The sequence below is a fragment of the Lontra canadensis genome, unplaced genomic scaffold (assembly GCF_010015895.1).
Source record: "Lontra canadensis isolate GAN:19392208 unplaced genomic scaffold, GSC_riverotter_1.0 scaffold142, whole genome shotgun sequence".
NCBI lineage: Eukaryota > Metazoa > Chordata > Mammalia > Carnivora > Mustelidae > Lontra > Lontra canadensis.
The window spans coordinates 3,434,591-3,451,498 of NW_022631136.1; the positions used below are offsets into that span (position 1 = coordinate 3,434,591).

At 42.9% G+C, this 16,908-nt stretch overlaps 1 protein-coding gene and 1 pseudogene across 1 annotated transcript; one reads left to right on the top strand and one right to left on the bottom strand.

Annotated features, from left to right (window-relative positions):
• Positions 1 to 666: 666 nt before the first annotated feature.
• Positions 667 to 9,868, bottom strand: LOC116858794 (cryptic protein-like). The gene is made up of 6 exons (XM_032843695.1): positions 9,846 to 9,868; positions 9,484 to 9,536; positions 9,383 to 9,396; positions 8,357 to 8,529; positions 7,962 to 8,071; positions 667 to 788 (listed from the first exon to the last, which is right to left on the bottom strand). The coding sequence occupies exons 1-6, from the start codon at positions 9,866 to 9,868 to the stop codon at positions 667 to 669; spliced, it is 495 nt and encodes a 164-aa protein (XP_032699586.1).
• Positions 9,869 to 12,694: 2,826 nt separating this feature from the next.
• On the top strand, positions 12,695 to 14,372 carry LOC116858795 (annotated as a pseudogene).
• Positions 14,373 to 16,908: the final 2,536 nt, after the last annotated feature.

The window sequence follows — 16,908 nt, forward strand, 5'->3', positions numbered from 1 at the left end:
AGCCCTGGCTAGTAGGGGAAGCTACAGGAAAGGAGGTGGATTGAATGGCTGTCAGACTCAAGTCTTGGATCCCTCCTTCCCACTGTCCCTCCCCTGTCTTGTCTTCCTTCTCAATGAAGCATTTTTTAGGCTTTAGCTCCTTGACTGACCCAGAGCACAGCCCATGTGGTGCTGTGTCTACCTCCCAAGGATGTAGGGAGTAGTGGGGGAGAAGAATAGTGAACAAATGCATGATGTGAAGTGTTGCCACGTCCATGGCACATCTCCGTGCCGGGGGGGTGGGGTGGAGAATGAAGGGGGACTCGAGGAAGAGTTGTCATCTGGGAGAGGCAGTGTGCTCAGTTCACTCTGAAATCATCAGAGAGAATTTAGGGTTGAATAGGCCCCAGCTCAAGTGTTTACTCATGGTGTCTAAGTCATAGACCTGGAAATAAGGCTTAGGGAAATGAGACAGTCTCTTTCATGAAAATATTTATTAAACAATGAATATATTCATCTAATGCTTCAGTTGATAGGAGGTAAAACAAATCTATTACCTACAACACAGAAACTGAACGGCTGCACAAGTCCCAGCTTTCCCACAGAGGACCAAGCTTGCTCAAGCTGCACTGGGGAGGCCAAGGTTCTGCCAGTGTGGAACTGTGGGGTAGGCCCCCTAGGGTCTAGTCAGCCATCTCTCCCTTCCCTAAGGAGCCTTTGTAAGAGTGAGCACAGAAGAAGGACGAGAACATTCAGCACGCGGTGTGCGCTCTGTCCATTTGAGCGCGCAGCAAGAAACTCTTCCAGGTCTGAAAAAAAAAAAAAAAAAATCCAGAGGGTGGGAGAGACACTGTCACATGCTGGTTTTAAGAAACTGAAATAGAGCTGTCTCCACCTGCTCTGATACAGGCCCTATTCTGTCTGAGGTTCCTCACCAGCCTTTGCTGCTGGGGCTCTGCTGCAGGGCTAGAGGGTTTTGAGGTCAGGCCTGAGGCAACAGTTGGCTCACCTGGCATAGGAAGGAAGCCCCACTGTAGGAGGCCCAGTTCAAGGAAGAAGCACCTTCCTGGAGCTTTCCTAGTCCTTTCCTTGCAAACAGAAACAAGGGGATTTCTGTGGGACTTAGAGAGCTGAAAGAGAATTTATATTTTTAGAGTTTAACAAACAACTCTTCAGCCCTTCTCATTTAGCCTACGTGCTGACCAAAGGTGATCTTTCAGAGAATTTCACATCAGGTCATTTAGCAATTAGGGGCAAAGAGGTGTGACTTGAAATACAATAAAATAAAATAGCTTGCATCCCTGTGTTGCAAAGAAGGTCCAACTCTTCTCCAAATGAGTCCTAATACCATCCCCTTGGCTAGGTACCGCTTATTAAACAGGAGAAAGCACCCATTCTGAAAGCAATGGCTACTCTTCCCACAGAGGAAGTTACAAAAATGAACAGCTCCCCAGCAATCTGGGGACTGGTGTCACACCCCAAGGTGCTCACCTTCCTGGCTGTCACAGTGTGGCTTCTCTTAGCCTGAAGAAGTGAGTCTGGCTTTCTGTGTGGGTGGGACCCCACCTCAAAGGTGTTGGGTGGGAGTCCCAGGAGCAGTGGGACCCAGCAGGGGTCTTAGCTAAAATCCCTGCTGAGTGATTATGAGTAATTATGATGTGAAGCTGACCATGTGCAGGCAGGGGTGCCAACTGCACTAAAGCATTCTCACAGGCCAATCTGGGCCTATGTATGGTTGACTGGGCAGGTAAGCATGCAGATGAGGAAGGGCCTAACTACAGGAACTTCTACCCGGACTGCTTGGCAGAGGCCCACCTGGTGTTCTTCCCCTTTCACCCCACCACCAGACCTCAGACAGGCCTGCCTTGTCCTGCCCCCTACAAGCCCTCCAGGAGTTGCTCTCTGAATGTGAGAACCTATGGTGAGCATGACACAGTGGAAGTTAACAGATAATGATGACGAGCAATGGAAACAGGTACCCACTCTTCACCTGTTCACAGGTGGGCTATGGTGGGGCCATCTAAGAGGCTAGATTCAGGATAGGACTGAGGTGTGGCCCACTCTAGGCCTGGGTACCACTTCCCTATACTACCCCACTCTGGGAAAGGGTTGTTCCAGTGTACAAAAACCTCACAAAACAGGAAATCTAACATCTGGACCCAGGGAAGGCTCCAGAAAAGCTGATGCTAAGACAGGTGATCTGCGTGTAAGAAGCTATTCAGGTGAGAAAGGGGTCTGTCCATACTGAGCTTCAGTTTTTACTCTCCCCGGTGGAATGAAGCAGACTGCCTGGTAGAAAAGATTAAGGCCCGTTTTGGCGGTCATTTATTATATATAAGTCAGCTCAGTCAGCAGGGGTCCGCAAAGTGGGGCTATGAGTACCACATGGTGTCCCTCTCAGGAGGCCCCAGGTTACTCACTAAGCTTAGGGAGAAAATATTCTTCCACTCTACATTTAGGAAAATTTAAAACTAAGCCTTACAGTATTTTACTGTACTGATTAGAATCTACTGAATCAATTGTTCTATGACCATTAACTCACTTCATATTGAAAAGGAAACTGCTACCAGTGTATAACTTACTATAAACTAGGATTTTTATTGTATTCTTATCAAAAGGCCTTTTTTAGACTTGGTCAGGCATAGCAAAGATTTTTATCATGTGTTAGTCCTGTGCCTATGTGAAAAAGAAGATATAAGTAAAATCAAGTTTCCACATGCTCTGCATGGCAACTGTCTCACCACCACTGAATGGGGAACATACTCAAGTATTTTTACTGAAGTGGAGTGGGAAATTAAAATGGAAAAAAGTTCAAGACCACCTTGAATGAAGGTAATGTCATATTTTAATGAACGAGTATTCCTAAAACTCTCCAATTTACAGATACCTCTGGGAGCCAGATGACTACCTCTCCTGCCAGGTCACCCAGAGAACCTTACCCATTGGAATGGCACCTATCATGGGAGAATGTCCCTGGAGAGCAGGACAAAGGGTCTCTCTTTCCCATACAGCATGTTGGAGCTGGCTGGGGCCATGATCCTGAAAAGCCATCTCCCTCATAGGTCTATAGGCTGGTTCTGGCCCTATGATTTTTGTTTCAATTTTTTGGGTTGGTTGGTGTCAGAAATATATATATATATATATATATATATATATATATATATATATATATATTTAAATATTTTATTTATTTATTTGACAGAAATACATTTTTTAAAACTGAGTTGGAAGCATGAGGATAGGTCTGAACTGACCCTAACTTGACATTCACATTCCCTGTTTACCCCTGAAGGCACTTAAGTTTGCTACTTCACTGTGTCAGTACTTAGACTCTAAATTTTAGAACACTAAACTGGTTCTTTAGGCTAATGAAATACTTAATTCTTTGGGGCTATATGTGGGAAGAACCACCTTCTTGGTATAATGAGTTTGGGGCCTATTTTGACACTAAGCTTCCTGCTATTTGGACGCTTGTGTTTTTTTGTTTTGTTTTGTTTTGTTTAACCAATTATTGTTAAACTTAATGCTCCTCAATTAGTGGATATTGTTCACAAACCAGAAAACACATTTCAGTAAACTTGCATATAAATGCTAGATTATGAAATAATTTTTTTAAAATTTTTTATTTATTTATGAGAGAGAGAGAGAGAGAGCACAGGCAGACAGAATGGCAGGCAGAGGCAGAGGGAGAAGCAGGCTCCCTGCAGAGCAAGGAGCCCGATGTGGGACTCGATCTCAGGACTCTGGGATCATGACCTGAGCCGAAGGCAGCTGCTTAACCAACTGAGCCACCCAGGCATCCCATGAAATAATTTTTTAAACCTCAGTATGTTGACTGGAACACTGCTGATGAGGATGATAATAAAATAATAATTTATTTTGTGCATCATATGTAACAGGTAAAGTCCTTCTCATCTTAATAAATCAATGGGGTAAATATTCAGCTCTAACTTTGCATTTGCAGAGACTGAAACACAAACAAGTTATTCAACCCTTCATAAGGATCATAAATATTATAACAAGTATCTGGGGGGATTTGAACAAGGATTTTGGAGGGATTTTCCTATGCTTTTTCTATTATGCTACACTGTCTTTTTAAATGCAAAATTAACAAATGTAAATGAAGAAAATAGTAGAGATAATGACAGTTGCCTGCCTCAAGCATACTGTTTTAGAATACTAGAAATGGTTTCTTTTGATTGCAATGTAATAATAGATAATGGCTTATATGGTGTTTCTTCTTTGAATATGTATTTGGAACTAACTGCCAAAGGCCATCCATTCAATATTTATTGAGAATATTATTCACAAAACACTATTTTAGATCATGGAAGAGAAAAATGACAAAAGAGCTCACACCAACAAAGAAGATGATTTGGCATAAATTTTACCCTTCAAGATCTATGTGAGAGTAGAGGGTAGGTTATCCTTCTTTTGCAAGAGAAAACAGAAAAATTAGTGTTCATCTGAATTAGAATGGAAAAATAAATATACCCTTGAAAAGACATTCTATTCAGCATTAAGAAAGCCTGTCATTCTTATACCTGCAGAGCATCAGAGCAAGAAGGGCCCTTGGAGGTTGTTTGGTCTTCAGGTCCCTGGAAGTGCCAGAGGGTCATGATTTTGTAGTGTTTTGTTATCTACTGGTGACTTGCCCATCAACATGTTTCCTTGATTCACATCATGTTATGTTATGGACATTATGTTATGGACATAAATTTCCATTCTATCTCCCATATGTTTTTAAAAATCCTTATAACATCCCATTAAAGGATTTAAAGCAGGGGCGCCTGGGTGGCTCAGTGGGTTAAAGCCTCTGCCTTCTGCTCAGATCATGATCCCATGGTCCTGGGATTGAGCCCCGCATGGGGCTCTCTGCTCAGCAGGGAGCCTGCTTCTCCCCTCTCTCTCTCTGCCTGCCTCTCTGCCTACTTGTGATCTCTCTCTCTCTCTGTCAAATAAATAAATAAAATCTTAAAAAAAAAAGGATTTAAAACAGTTACTTACTGTTTAATTTAGAATATGGCCATATTTTCAATATTCTAAATAACACTATCAAAAATATCTTTAGTTTGTATTGATAATTATTCTTATAGAAAGAGTACAGAAATGGCACAGTAGTTCAGATTTACATCCTGAACCCTTATGTACTGTTGGTGGGAATGTAAGTTGGTGCAGCCTCTATGGAAACAGGTATGGGGATTCTTCAAAAAATTAACAATAGATCTCCATATGATCCACCAATTCCACCTCTGGGCATTTATCCAAAGGAAACAAACATACTAACTCAAAAATGTATATGTACCTCCATGTTCACCACATACTATTTACAATAGCCAAAATATGGAAGCAACCTAAGCAAACATTGATGGATGAATGACAAAGAGCATATATGATATAAATATGTATAAATGTGGGGCGCCTGGGTGGCTCAGTGGGTTAAAGCCTCTGCCTTCGGCTCAGGTCATGATCCCAGGGTCCTGGGATTGAGCCCCACATTGGGGTCTCTGCTCAGCCAGGAGCCTGCTTCCCCCTCTCTCTCTGCCTGCCTCTCTGCCTGCTTGTGATCTCTCTCTCTCTCTGTCAAATAAATAAATAAAATCTAAAAAAAAAAAGTTGTTAAGCGGGTAGATCTTAAAAGTTCTCATCACAAGAAAGAAAACCATAACTATGTGAGGTGATGGATGTTAAGTAGACTTAGTGTGCTGATCATTTCACAACGTACAAAAATATCAAATCATTGTGTTGCACACCTAAAAGTAATACAATGTTATATGCAAATTATATCACAACTAAAAAAAGTATTTGACAAAATTCAGAGATGTCCTCACAATGTCCATAAATGGTAACAATTTTATTCATAGATTAATATGAATCTATGAATATTAATTAATATTCTCACTATTCATAAAATAACATTAATTGTATCAAATATGCTATGGTATGTTTATTTGTAGTATTTTTCAATAATTAAATGTTACAAAGTATTTCTAAATTAGCAATTAGCTTTTTGTGATTAATCTCTTAAGAGAAAAATATCAGACCTTGTTTATTAGCTGTTGGAGTCAACTCCTATAAGCCTCGGTTTCCTTAAATATAAAAAGTATAGTAATACCTATTTCATGGACTTAAGAGACTCAAATAGGATAAAGTGAATAAAGTGCCTGAAATAACTGACAGCCATCATCATTCTCATCATCATCCTTCATGTCATCATCATCTCTGTCAGCAAGCCACCAGTCATCTGCCCTGAGGAAGGATCAGTGGGTCAAACAGTACAAAAGTGTTCCTGTCCTTTGACACCTGACAAATTACTGTGAAATATTATTATTTTGTTTAACTATGATGAGCAGAAGTCACATGTAGAAGCCATTGTCACTGTCCTTGGCAGACAGCATTTGCACCCTTGGATGTTTCCAAGAATAGAAAACAGTAAGGAGATAATCTGAAATCTAGTCCCTGCCCTGTTGCTTCTGAACCCAAAGTGGCCTTGCATAGGAGACTGAAAATGACCACAACTAGCCCCTTCCCACATTATTGCTGGGAGCACCAATGGCATGTAGGAGATAACTTCACCTGTAGGACTACACACGTCCCACTTGCAATTCCAATACCTGTTCCTTAATTTGTGTCCTCCATTCTCTGGGGGCACAAAAGGAGCAGCCAGTGGATCAGGGGCATAAGCCCAGCAAATGAGAGAGAGGAAGAGCTTTGGAAACCTAGTGGGCATGAGAGAAGGAGGACAAGCTGCAACACTTTGCAATACTGTACTATACTTTCTCTCTTCCTACTGGCGCTGCCCACAACTATGCACAGCTGGATGAGAAGGAATGGGGCAGAAAGGGGGTTGATGGGTTGTACATTCATTAAACATCTCTTGACAGCTCATCTTACCCAAGGTTGCAGAAGAGGAAGGGAGGAGCAGGAAGGTGGCTTGGAAGCTGAGCATTCATTAAGTGTGCTCCTCCACTACTGGCCCCACCAGGAAGGCAGGGGCAGGAGGTTGGTTTGGAGGGCTCCACCCCCAGTGGTGGTGCCCCTGCACTGAAGTCCTGACCATGGACAAAGGGGTGGGAAGTGGTGCTGAACATCTATGATTTGGCCAGAGCTGAAGAAGGTGGACAGAGGAACAGAAAAGGGGCTTTAGAAGCTTTGACTGCTCACTGCACAACCAAGGCCCCCATGGCTGATGAAGAGGTTGAAGGTCTGTGCCTTCATTCACTGGAGTCCATGTGGAGCATGCTGAAGAGGAGAGAGGATACAGCATGTGGCGCTGAAATGCTGTGCCTTCTTTACCTGTGCCCCTTGGCCCTGCCCAAGATCAATAGCAGAGTGTTACATTTGTTTTCTGATGCAGAAAATTCACACTCTTCACTGAGTTTTACAGTGAGTGAAATATTTGTGTTGAGTTTGCTCACTGCTCAGAATTCTCACAAATGAGTGTTCATCCCATGTGTTCTCCACACCCTCCTGGCTCTTAATATGCGTGGCAGGCCTGAGTTTTGCTTACAAGGTACCTTCCTTCTCTGGGACTGCGTGGTTGGCTGTAAAGGGCAGAACCAGACCATCCATGCCTATTCCTGTCCTGCTCCAGTACCCTCCTCACTTCACAGTTGAGGAAATGGTGTTGGTGTGGTGTAGGAAAATCGCTAGAGATTTAGTCAGTAACCTCCCTGCCAGGGTTGGCTCTGTTTAGCAACTTGTGTGCTCCCCAGAGTCTGCTCACTGAGAGGACACTTAAGGACACTGTTTGGAAAACACATTTAAACCCAGTACCTGGGCACAGTAAACTTAGGAATCATTTTAAATAATAGTGATAATATGCTATGTGATTCACAATGAATGTGACTTTCCTAAGTGATCAGTCAACCATGTTCTCATTTCTGTGTCACCTGGAACAGCTAGATCTCTATGGATTGGGGGTTACAAAGGAGAAATCCCTGCCAGTGTGGACTGTGTGCACAGGACGTAGGTCCACTTACCACAGCTGTCTGGCGTCTGCTGAGGGAGACAGTGTAGGACTGCGAAGACACACCTGCAAAGGCGGCAGCTGTGGAAGGTCCAGGCTCCATGCATGAGTGCGCCGCATTCACTGAGACAGAAAGGCAGTGTCAGCCCTTCTGGTTTGTGTGCACTACCCATGCCCAACCCCCACCCTGCCTGTCCTCTCCACCCTTGGTGTCCACTCCCAGACATGCCGAGCCCCACAGGGCCTCTGCACCCACTCCCATCCACACCCCACTCCCCTCCCCCACGTGCTACCCTGAAGGCCCCCCTACCCACACCCACTCCCCTCTGCAAGGTCAAGCCCCTCTTCTCCCCTCATCCCCTCCCATGTCCCTGCCCCACTTGCAGGCAGGCTCCTGCACAGGCCCACCTATGCCTCTGATCATGCTCACAATAACGGCCAGTGAAGTGGGCAGGACATATGCAGAAGCTGCCCAGCACGCAGGTGCCACCATTCCTGCAGCAGCTGAGCCTTGGGGGTACACCTGTGGGCGGGAGGCCTGGGTGTTCAAGTCTGCCTGCTTCCTGTCCCTTTGCCTTAGACTACCCCTGAGAGGGCCTCATGAGATTGCCTGGAGAGGCAATAAAATTTTACTCCCTGCCAAGTGTGTTTGCTCAGGTAGACCCTACTTGTTAATTTAAGGATTAAAAACAAACTGCCAGGGGTACTGGAGGGTCAGGAAGCAGCTCAAGGACCCAACGAGAAACCCTGGCCCCTGCAAATAGGATTTTCTCTCTCCTTTCCTTTCAGATGTTAAAGTCAGGGAGTGACTTCCCTGGACAGTGATTAAAAACAGTCCTTCAAGGCAGGGACCACCCACAGTGGGATGACTACAAAAAACCCTCCCAAGCTCTGGTCCCCGACAGGGGGACAAGGCCCCTCCCCCACCCTGCCTCTGAGAGACATGGGGTCTGGAGCCTGAGAGTCTGCAATAAGCCAAGCAAGGGCCTGCTTTTAACCTGGGTTGGAATCTTTGTTTTGAATATATTTAAATCACACTCCTCGAGACCTGAGTAAATGCAATATTGTACCAGTGAAAGAGTAAAACTTGTTTTCACAGCAAAAGAGCACCTCACTAGGACATATTTTTCACTTTATAGTATATCTTCATGTGAAGATGATAAATTGTGGTTTGTTGGGTTTTTCATTTTATCCTTAATCTATTCCAGGTTGTTCTCAGATCCTAAACTGGGAGGACAGTAATGGAGATGACCAGAAAAGTTTTTGGGGGGCAATACCTGAGAAAGCCCTGAAGTAGGTACTTGAATCCTGCGGCCGCCACCCATCCATGCTTCCGTTCCCCTCCCCCAAATTATTCAGGATCCAGTTGAGTGTTTCTTGCTGGAGCTTCTGGGCTGTAGCATTGTTGATTTCTTCTCTGTTAGCTTTATGTTTCTTTTTTTGATAATCTTTTAAAAATATTGAAAATGTGAGACTGATGATGATTAAGAAATAAATATACAATAAAAAGAGACTATAAATAAAATGCTTCTTACTGTTGTCTCCCAAGTGGATGATGTGTAATGCCAAACTGACAAAAAACAGAAGCCTAGAATGTTTAAAGAAAATTATTGGTTTAAATATTAAAAGTAAAAGTAGAAATGTCCATATGCTTAAAATGTAAAGCAATCATAGATAAACATAAATATATACAAGTTTAACATTTAATAAATATTATACCATCATTCTGTAACTTGTAGATGTAACTTAATTAATGTCGTCATGACTTAGATTTTGAGACCAAAAAAGTGTGCATGTCCCTTAATGAGAAAGAACATTTGTGCATATGCTGCAGTTTATTCTGAACACTTTTAAATGCCCCTCTCAGCCCTGAGATCTGAATGATGTGTGTCCTTACCTAACAGGGTGTCTCCAGGTCATTTCCCACTGGCACGTCGTCTGGTGTGAAAGTCTCCTTCTCTCATCAGTACTTTGAAGATCAATTTCCAAAGGAGTGCAGATCAGTTTCCAAGGAATTAGAGTCTTAAGGCGTTTTGTATTTAAATATATCTTTACTCCAGGTCCTGGAATAACTGCATTAGGACATAAGATGAATAAGAAAAGAAGATATAGATCTTTTCTTTCCTTCTGTAGGCTGTGAGAAACAGCAGTGAGATCTCCGGGTTCTGCTGTGGAAGTCCATTAGGCAGTGAGCTGCTGTAACAGGCAGGGCCCATGCTGAGCCTCCAGGACTGTCCCCTCACTGAGACCAGGTGGGGGTGGTGTGGAGGTTGGAGACTTGGGCTGATTCTCTCCTCAGTAGTGTTAACAGTGCTGACAGCCGCAGGGTAGTCAACCCCTGCTGTAAACATTGATGGCTAAGGCAACAAGCCTTTCCCTTGCTGGGAAAAAATAAATAAATAAATAAATAAAATCTCAACATGAGAACAAGTTTTCACAGGAAAATGCAAATTTTATATTGCCTACCCTTGTATGGTTGTGAGGGCCCAACAAGAGAAGGGAGCCATTGTGTGGGACCTAGGCAGCAGGCATGTGTACCTAAAGTACTGACTGGCGAGCAGGAATATAAAAGAAGGCATTTCGTCCTCTGCTTTCTGAGGATGTATGGATCCTTCCACAGAGAGAACTTTTTCTCTGTGCCCAGCACAATGGTGGCTATATCATATACATTACCCATTTAATACAGCATGCCTCTGAGGCAGTGTTTTTATTATCCCCCATGTAAAAGGACAGGCAACAGAGGCTTAGTTTAAGTCCCTGTGGCAGGTGGATCTTCAAACAATATGTAATGTACCGATTTTATGAGAAGAAGCCTACTGTGTGCTCAGGGTATGAAGACCACGGAGTGTACAGGTGACTGCTCCAGTCATTGTCTGATGTTAAGCTCTGGATCCAAGAAGGGAGTGATTGCCAAAATAAGGACTGGGGCCCTTTTATCATCACTGAAGAGGGTAATTTGCAACTCTGGGGCAAATCCTTCTGTAATTTTAATATAAAAATAGCTTTTTAGAAATAACATGCTTCTTCTAAGGATGAAATAGTTTTTGATACTGATTTAATTTTAAAACCTTTAAATGTGAGGTTTATTAAAGAAGCTGTTAAATAAAGCAATAAAGCAAAGGGAATTGGTGAGCCTGCCTGCTGTGGGTCTCCCAAGGACTAGTTCTGTGGCCTGCCAGGACTATGTCAGGACCCAGACCTGGCTGGGCAAACTCTGGGGGGAGAAGGACCCTCACACCTGCAGGGAAACATCTGTAACTACAGTAATAACAAATATACTTTTAGACTTGATGGTTATTACTTGTTAACCACATAGTTTAGTTATCTATAAAAGTATATGACCCTGAATCAATAGAATCTTCTTTGAGCAAAATAGGTTGTACACTAAAATAAAACCATGCTGGGGTACCTGGGTGACTCAGTGGGTTAAGCTTCTGCCTTCGGCTCAGGTCATGATCTTAGGGTCCTGGGATTGATCCCCACATCGGGCTCTCTGCTATGTGGGGAGCCTGCTTCCCCTGCCCCTTCTGCCTGCCTGTCTACTTGTGATCTCTATCAAATAAATAAATAAAATCTTTTAAAAAAATAAAATAAAATAAAACCATGCATAATCTAAAGGACTATATTTTTTTTAATAAGAACTTTTAAAACTTCAGTTTATGTGATGTTATCAAATGAACCTAAAACTTTCTGATGACATTAATGTTCTAAGAGTAGTATACAAAATCGAATTTCTCCCCATCGTGTCTTGTATTATATTTTGTATTATGGACACTTTTGAATGTATACAAGATCCAGGATAATGATTCACTGGACTGGTGTTCATAGATTAAGTATCAACCTTTGCCAATCTTAGGTATTCTGCACCCAGCTCCATTTTTCTTTTGGAGTCTTTGAAAGCAAATCTCAGAAATCATGATAGTTTCTATGTCAAATAAGGTTCTGAAAATATGCATTTTAAAGGAATCTGTAGGAAAAACAAAGGAAATGTCTTGCCGGCAAGACAGGATTGAGAGTCCAGGCAGAGGGATGGAATGTCCCATCTCTGGCTGTTTGCTTAAGACAGCTCCAGGGAGGGAAAGGGCTGATGGCCTAGCTGGGAGAAAGCTGCTATTTTTCAGCTTTCTGTCCCTTGCTCTCATTTAACCACAGGTATTGTAAAAAGGAGTTTTGCATTTCTTGGCAGAGGAGCCTAGGTTTACTTGGGAACAAGGTCCAGCTGGAAGGGGCTGCCTGAGAATGGCTGGAAGCCTGGTGAGGGGCAGCAGATCCCTGGCTCTGGGGAAGGTTCTTTCTTGTTATCAGTTGTAAACAGATAAGATTGGAGCCAACCCATCCACCAGACCTCCAGTAGAACTTCTGACTCCCTTTGAGCTAACACAAAGTGTGTGGGAATCAGAACACCCTGTCCCAGGATTGAAGACCACCCCACCCTCTGTGTCTAGGTGGAACCTTGCAGCCCACTGAGAACAAATCTCTTGCTGCATGGCACCACTTCTGAATGAATGTCTGTGACCAATAAAGTCAACAATACAAGCTCAGAGCTACATTAAAATCATCACTGAAGAAAGCAGGCTAGACATTGTCAAGATGGGTCATCTATTAAGAAAGAAAATTTGGGATACCATCTTTGGGGTGATCCGTGGTCACGTTTTGAGGGCAGCTGACCCACAGCCTGTGTGTCCTGAACCACCTCTCATGGAAGCCTGAGCCGGCCATGTAGCTTTTTCCCTTTGTCTCATAACCATGTCCACCAACAAGAATGCTAATTCACCAGCTGCCTGCCCTAAGAACAAGGGGAAAGCCAGTACAGAAATGAGGCGACATGGAATAGAAGTTAATGTGGAGCTGAGGAAAGCTAAGAAGGATGACCAGATGCTGAAAAGGAGAAATGTAAGCTCATTTCCCCATGATGCTACCTCTCCACTGCAGGAAAACCACAACAACCAGCACACTATAAATTGATGTGTTGATGACATTGTCAGAGGCATAAATAGCAACAATTTGGAAAGCCAGTTCCAGGATACTCAAGCTGCTAGGAAACTGCTTTCTAGGGAAAAGCAGCCCCCCATAGACAATATAATCCAGGTGGATTTGAATCCAAAATTTGTGTCCTTCTTGGGCAGAACTGATTGTAGTCCCATTCTGTTTGAATCTGTTTGGGCTCTCACTAACATTGCTTCCTGTACATCAGAACAGACCAAGGCTGTGGTAGATGGAGGTGCTATCCCAGCATTCATTTCTCAGCATCTTCCCATGCCTACATCAATGAACAAGCTGTATGGGCTCTAGGAAATATTGCAGGTGATGGTTCAGTTTTTAAAGACTTGGTTATTAAGTATGGTGCAGTTGATCTGCTTTTGGCTCTCCTTGCAGTTCCTGGTGTCATCGTTAGCATGTGATTAATTATGTAACCTTACTTGGACACTTACTTGGACAAACCTTTGTCACAACAAGAATCCTGCACCCCCCGTTAGATGCTGTTGAGCAGATTCTTCCTACCTTCGTTTGTCTCCTGCATCACGATGATCAAGAAGTCTTGGCAGATACCTGCTAGGCCATTTCCTACTTTACTGATGGTCCAAAAGAATGGATTGAAATGGTTGTGAAAACAGGAGTTGTGCCCCAGCTTGTGAAGCTTCTAGGAGTTACTGAATTGCCCATTGTGACTCCTGTGCTAAGAACCATAGGAAATATTGTCACTGGACAGATGAACAGACTTAGGTTCTAATGGATGCAGGAGCACTTGCTGTTTTTCTCAGCCTGCTAATGAACCCCAAAACTAATATTCAGAAGGAAGCCACATGGACAATGTCAAACATCACACCTGGCCGCCAGGACCAGATACAGCAAATTGTGAATCATGGATTAGTCCCATTACTCATTGGTGTTCTCTCTAAGGCAGACTTTAAGACACAAAAGGAAGCTGTCTGGGCTATGACCAACTATACAAGTGGTGGAACAGTTGAACAGATTGTATACCTCATTCATTGTGGCGTAATAGAACCATTGATGAACGTTTTAACTGAAAAGGATACCAAAATTATTCTGGATGCCATTTCAAATATCTTTCAGGCTGCTGAGAAACTAGGTGAAATGGAGAAACAGTATAATGATTGAAGAATGTGGAGATTTGGACAAAATTGAGGCTCTACAAAACCATGAAAATGAGTCTGTGTACAAAGCTTCATTAAACTTGATTGAGAAGTATTTCTCTGTAGAGGAAGAGGAAGATCAGAATGTTGTGCCAGAAACTACCTCTGAAGGGTATATGTTCCAGGTTCACAATAGAATTCCGGGGACCTTTAATTTTAAGATTGTACAGCTGAGGCAGAAAGTTGTTTGTTGTGTACTCCGTTTGGTAGAAATTTGTCTTATTGTGTCTCTACTAAGAACTCTTTTTAAATGTGTTTTGTTATTGTAGCACTTTTTACAACAAAGCTCTACTTGACCATTTCCAAACTGTATGAACTATATGAAGCTCCTTCTCTCAGTGGGTTTCTTATTTCTATGTGGAATCTCCTATCTTGCACTGTCCTGTAAATTAAGATTAAATTCCACCCTTTTCTTTTAAAAGGAAGAAAGATAGATTTGGTTAAATATACTGAAAAATATCCTAGCCAAAAAAAAGACAGCAGATACACAGACGTACTGAGCTGATGAGTGGCTGAAGCGAGAACTGCCGACATCACTTGTTGGTTTTAAATTATAGAGTGATTGGGCAGACTCACACCATAGTCACTATTTTGAGTATAACCTGCCTCAGAGATTGAAGTAAATTCTCTTTCTTGCACTGACAGAGCTGAACTTGATTGGGCATTTGGAAGCAGTCACCAAAAGGAAGTAGAAGACCCATACAATGATCTATGAGCAAAATTTCTCTGCTACTCCTAGATACCCATTCTCCTGCTGACTGCACAGCTTTGGCAACAGAGTTCACTCTGCAGATGAGAATGGTCATTAGGAGGGAGCACTGGCAGGTCACTTGGCTCAGAAGTCTCCCAGAGGAGCAAGGTCTGGTAAGCAAAGCCAGTGGGCATCACCATTGCAAAGGCTGCTGATGGTTGCACAAACCAACATAGAGAAACTCAGAGAAAACTCTGCAGGCCAAGGTCTGAGATACCACATGGGAAAGGGGAGCCTTGGTTTGCTCTCTCATTCCCCAAAACACTTCCTGCCTCCCTGGAGGCAGGCCCTTGAGGATGGGCCAGGTGATGGGCAGTACATCTTTCTTCTGAAGATGTACCCAGCCTTTTGAATTTCCTGGGTAACCTTCCTTTCTCTTTTTGTTTACTCTGCTGATGATACTCTGTGGGAGCAATTAGTAGCCACCACTTGGGGAAAGAAATGTCAGAGGCTGACATTCACAGGTGGTGATGGGGAAGGGCAGGAAATGAGAGACAGGGAGGAAGCAAAGGCCCCATCTCATGAAAAGAGATGAGAGCTGACCAGCAAATGTGTGACCCAGAGGAGGAGCATATTAGAGAGAAACACAATTTTCTCACCTGCTCCTCAGAACCATAACACTGGGGTAGCAAACTTCTGTTTCTTATGATTTACCTAATAGAGACAAGAGAGAAAAGGCACAATGAGATGAGGACACAGACTACGGACCACAGAGGACCTGAGTCCACCAAGTTCTCAAATAGGATGTGAGGAATATCCAGAGGGACCACCATGCACAGCTCTAGGGAACATGAGTCACACACATAAAAGGTGAACCAAGCCCCTGGTATATAGAGTCTAAAGAACTCTCAATCTTTAGAATGTTCTAGAGCAGCATGGAGCAATAAACTTGATAATACACCCCCCCCAAGTCTGTGGATGTTTTTCCAAAGGCTGCTAAAGTTTGTCTTAGAAGGGAACAGAAATTAGAACACATGGTAAGGAGATACTGAATAATAGAGAAAATAGAAAGGTTATGGATGTCAAGCTCAAGTAGGAGAAGGATGGTATCTGAGGTGGGGGGGCAGTGACCTGACTCAGAAACCCAAGAGGGGGTATATAGAGGGTGGGATACATAATTAAGTGTAACTGAGGCACAGTGAATCTCCTAGACCTGTGATTTCTAAGTGGGATATGCCTGATGCCCAAGAGAGAGACAGAGCTAGAGATCCAGACCTAGTAGCCTCTTGGTAACTACCTGGTAATGAAGCCAAGGGGGCACATACGAAAGGAATTGGGGGGCCCATCTTAGGGCTTTGGCCTAAAAGTAAACTCAGGACCATATGAGCAGCTTTCATTATGGCAAAGCAGATAGTAGTGAAACTGATGTGTGAGTTTAGAATCCAATGAGGCTCCCTAGTGAAATAACCCAAGTCAGAGATGAAAGGTTTCCAGGATAACTTTTTTAGTTATACCACATTTTTCCGCCCAAACTTCTCTCCACTTCAAATTCTTCTTCAACTTTGCATGCCACTCTGGTTGTAATGGATCCAAAAGATCTGACACATTTTTGGATTTTTCTAAAAACTGAACTTTATATGCTGAAATAAACTGCCAGGGTTCTATTCAAATCCATTTAATCAAGACAGTACTACTGGGACAGTAAGATATAATCGGCTGGCAGAACATGTGGGGTAGATACACAGTGGAACACCTGTCATGGTGAATTCACATAGCTTACCTCTCCACACAGGGACGTACTGGTCTATAGCTTACAGGGCAGGGATGGGGATAGAGGAGACAATGATTTGCAAGTATGTAGGTTGGATATGACTTGCAAAGATGATCTTTATTGTTGTCCATTGTTTTTAGTTTTCTTTTAAAAGAGATTTCTTGTCCATAATGAAGAGTCTGTTCAAGAAGCTTTCCATGAAGAATTCAACTGCATTTATTAGAATGAATTTACTGAAGTAGTTCTATTCTCATCCTTTTGCTTCTTAATGTACTTTATGAGCCTCTAGTCCCTAAGAAATACTTAACATCAATGCAAACCTCTAAATGGACAATCATAGGAT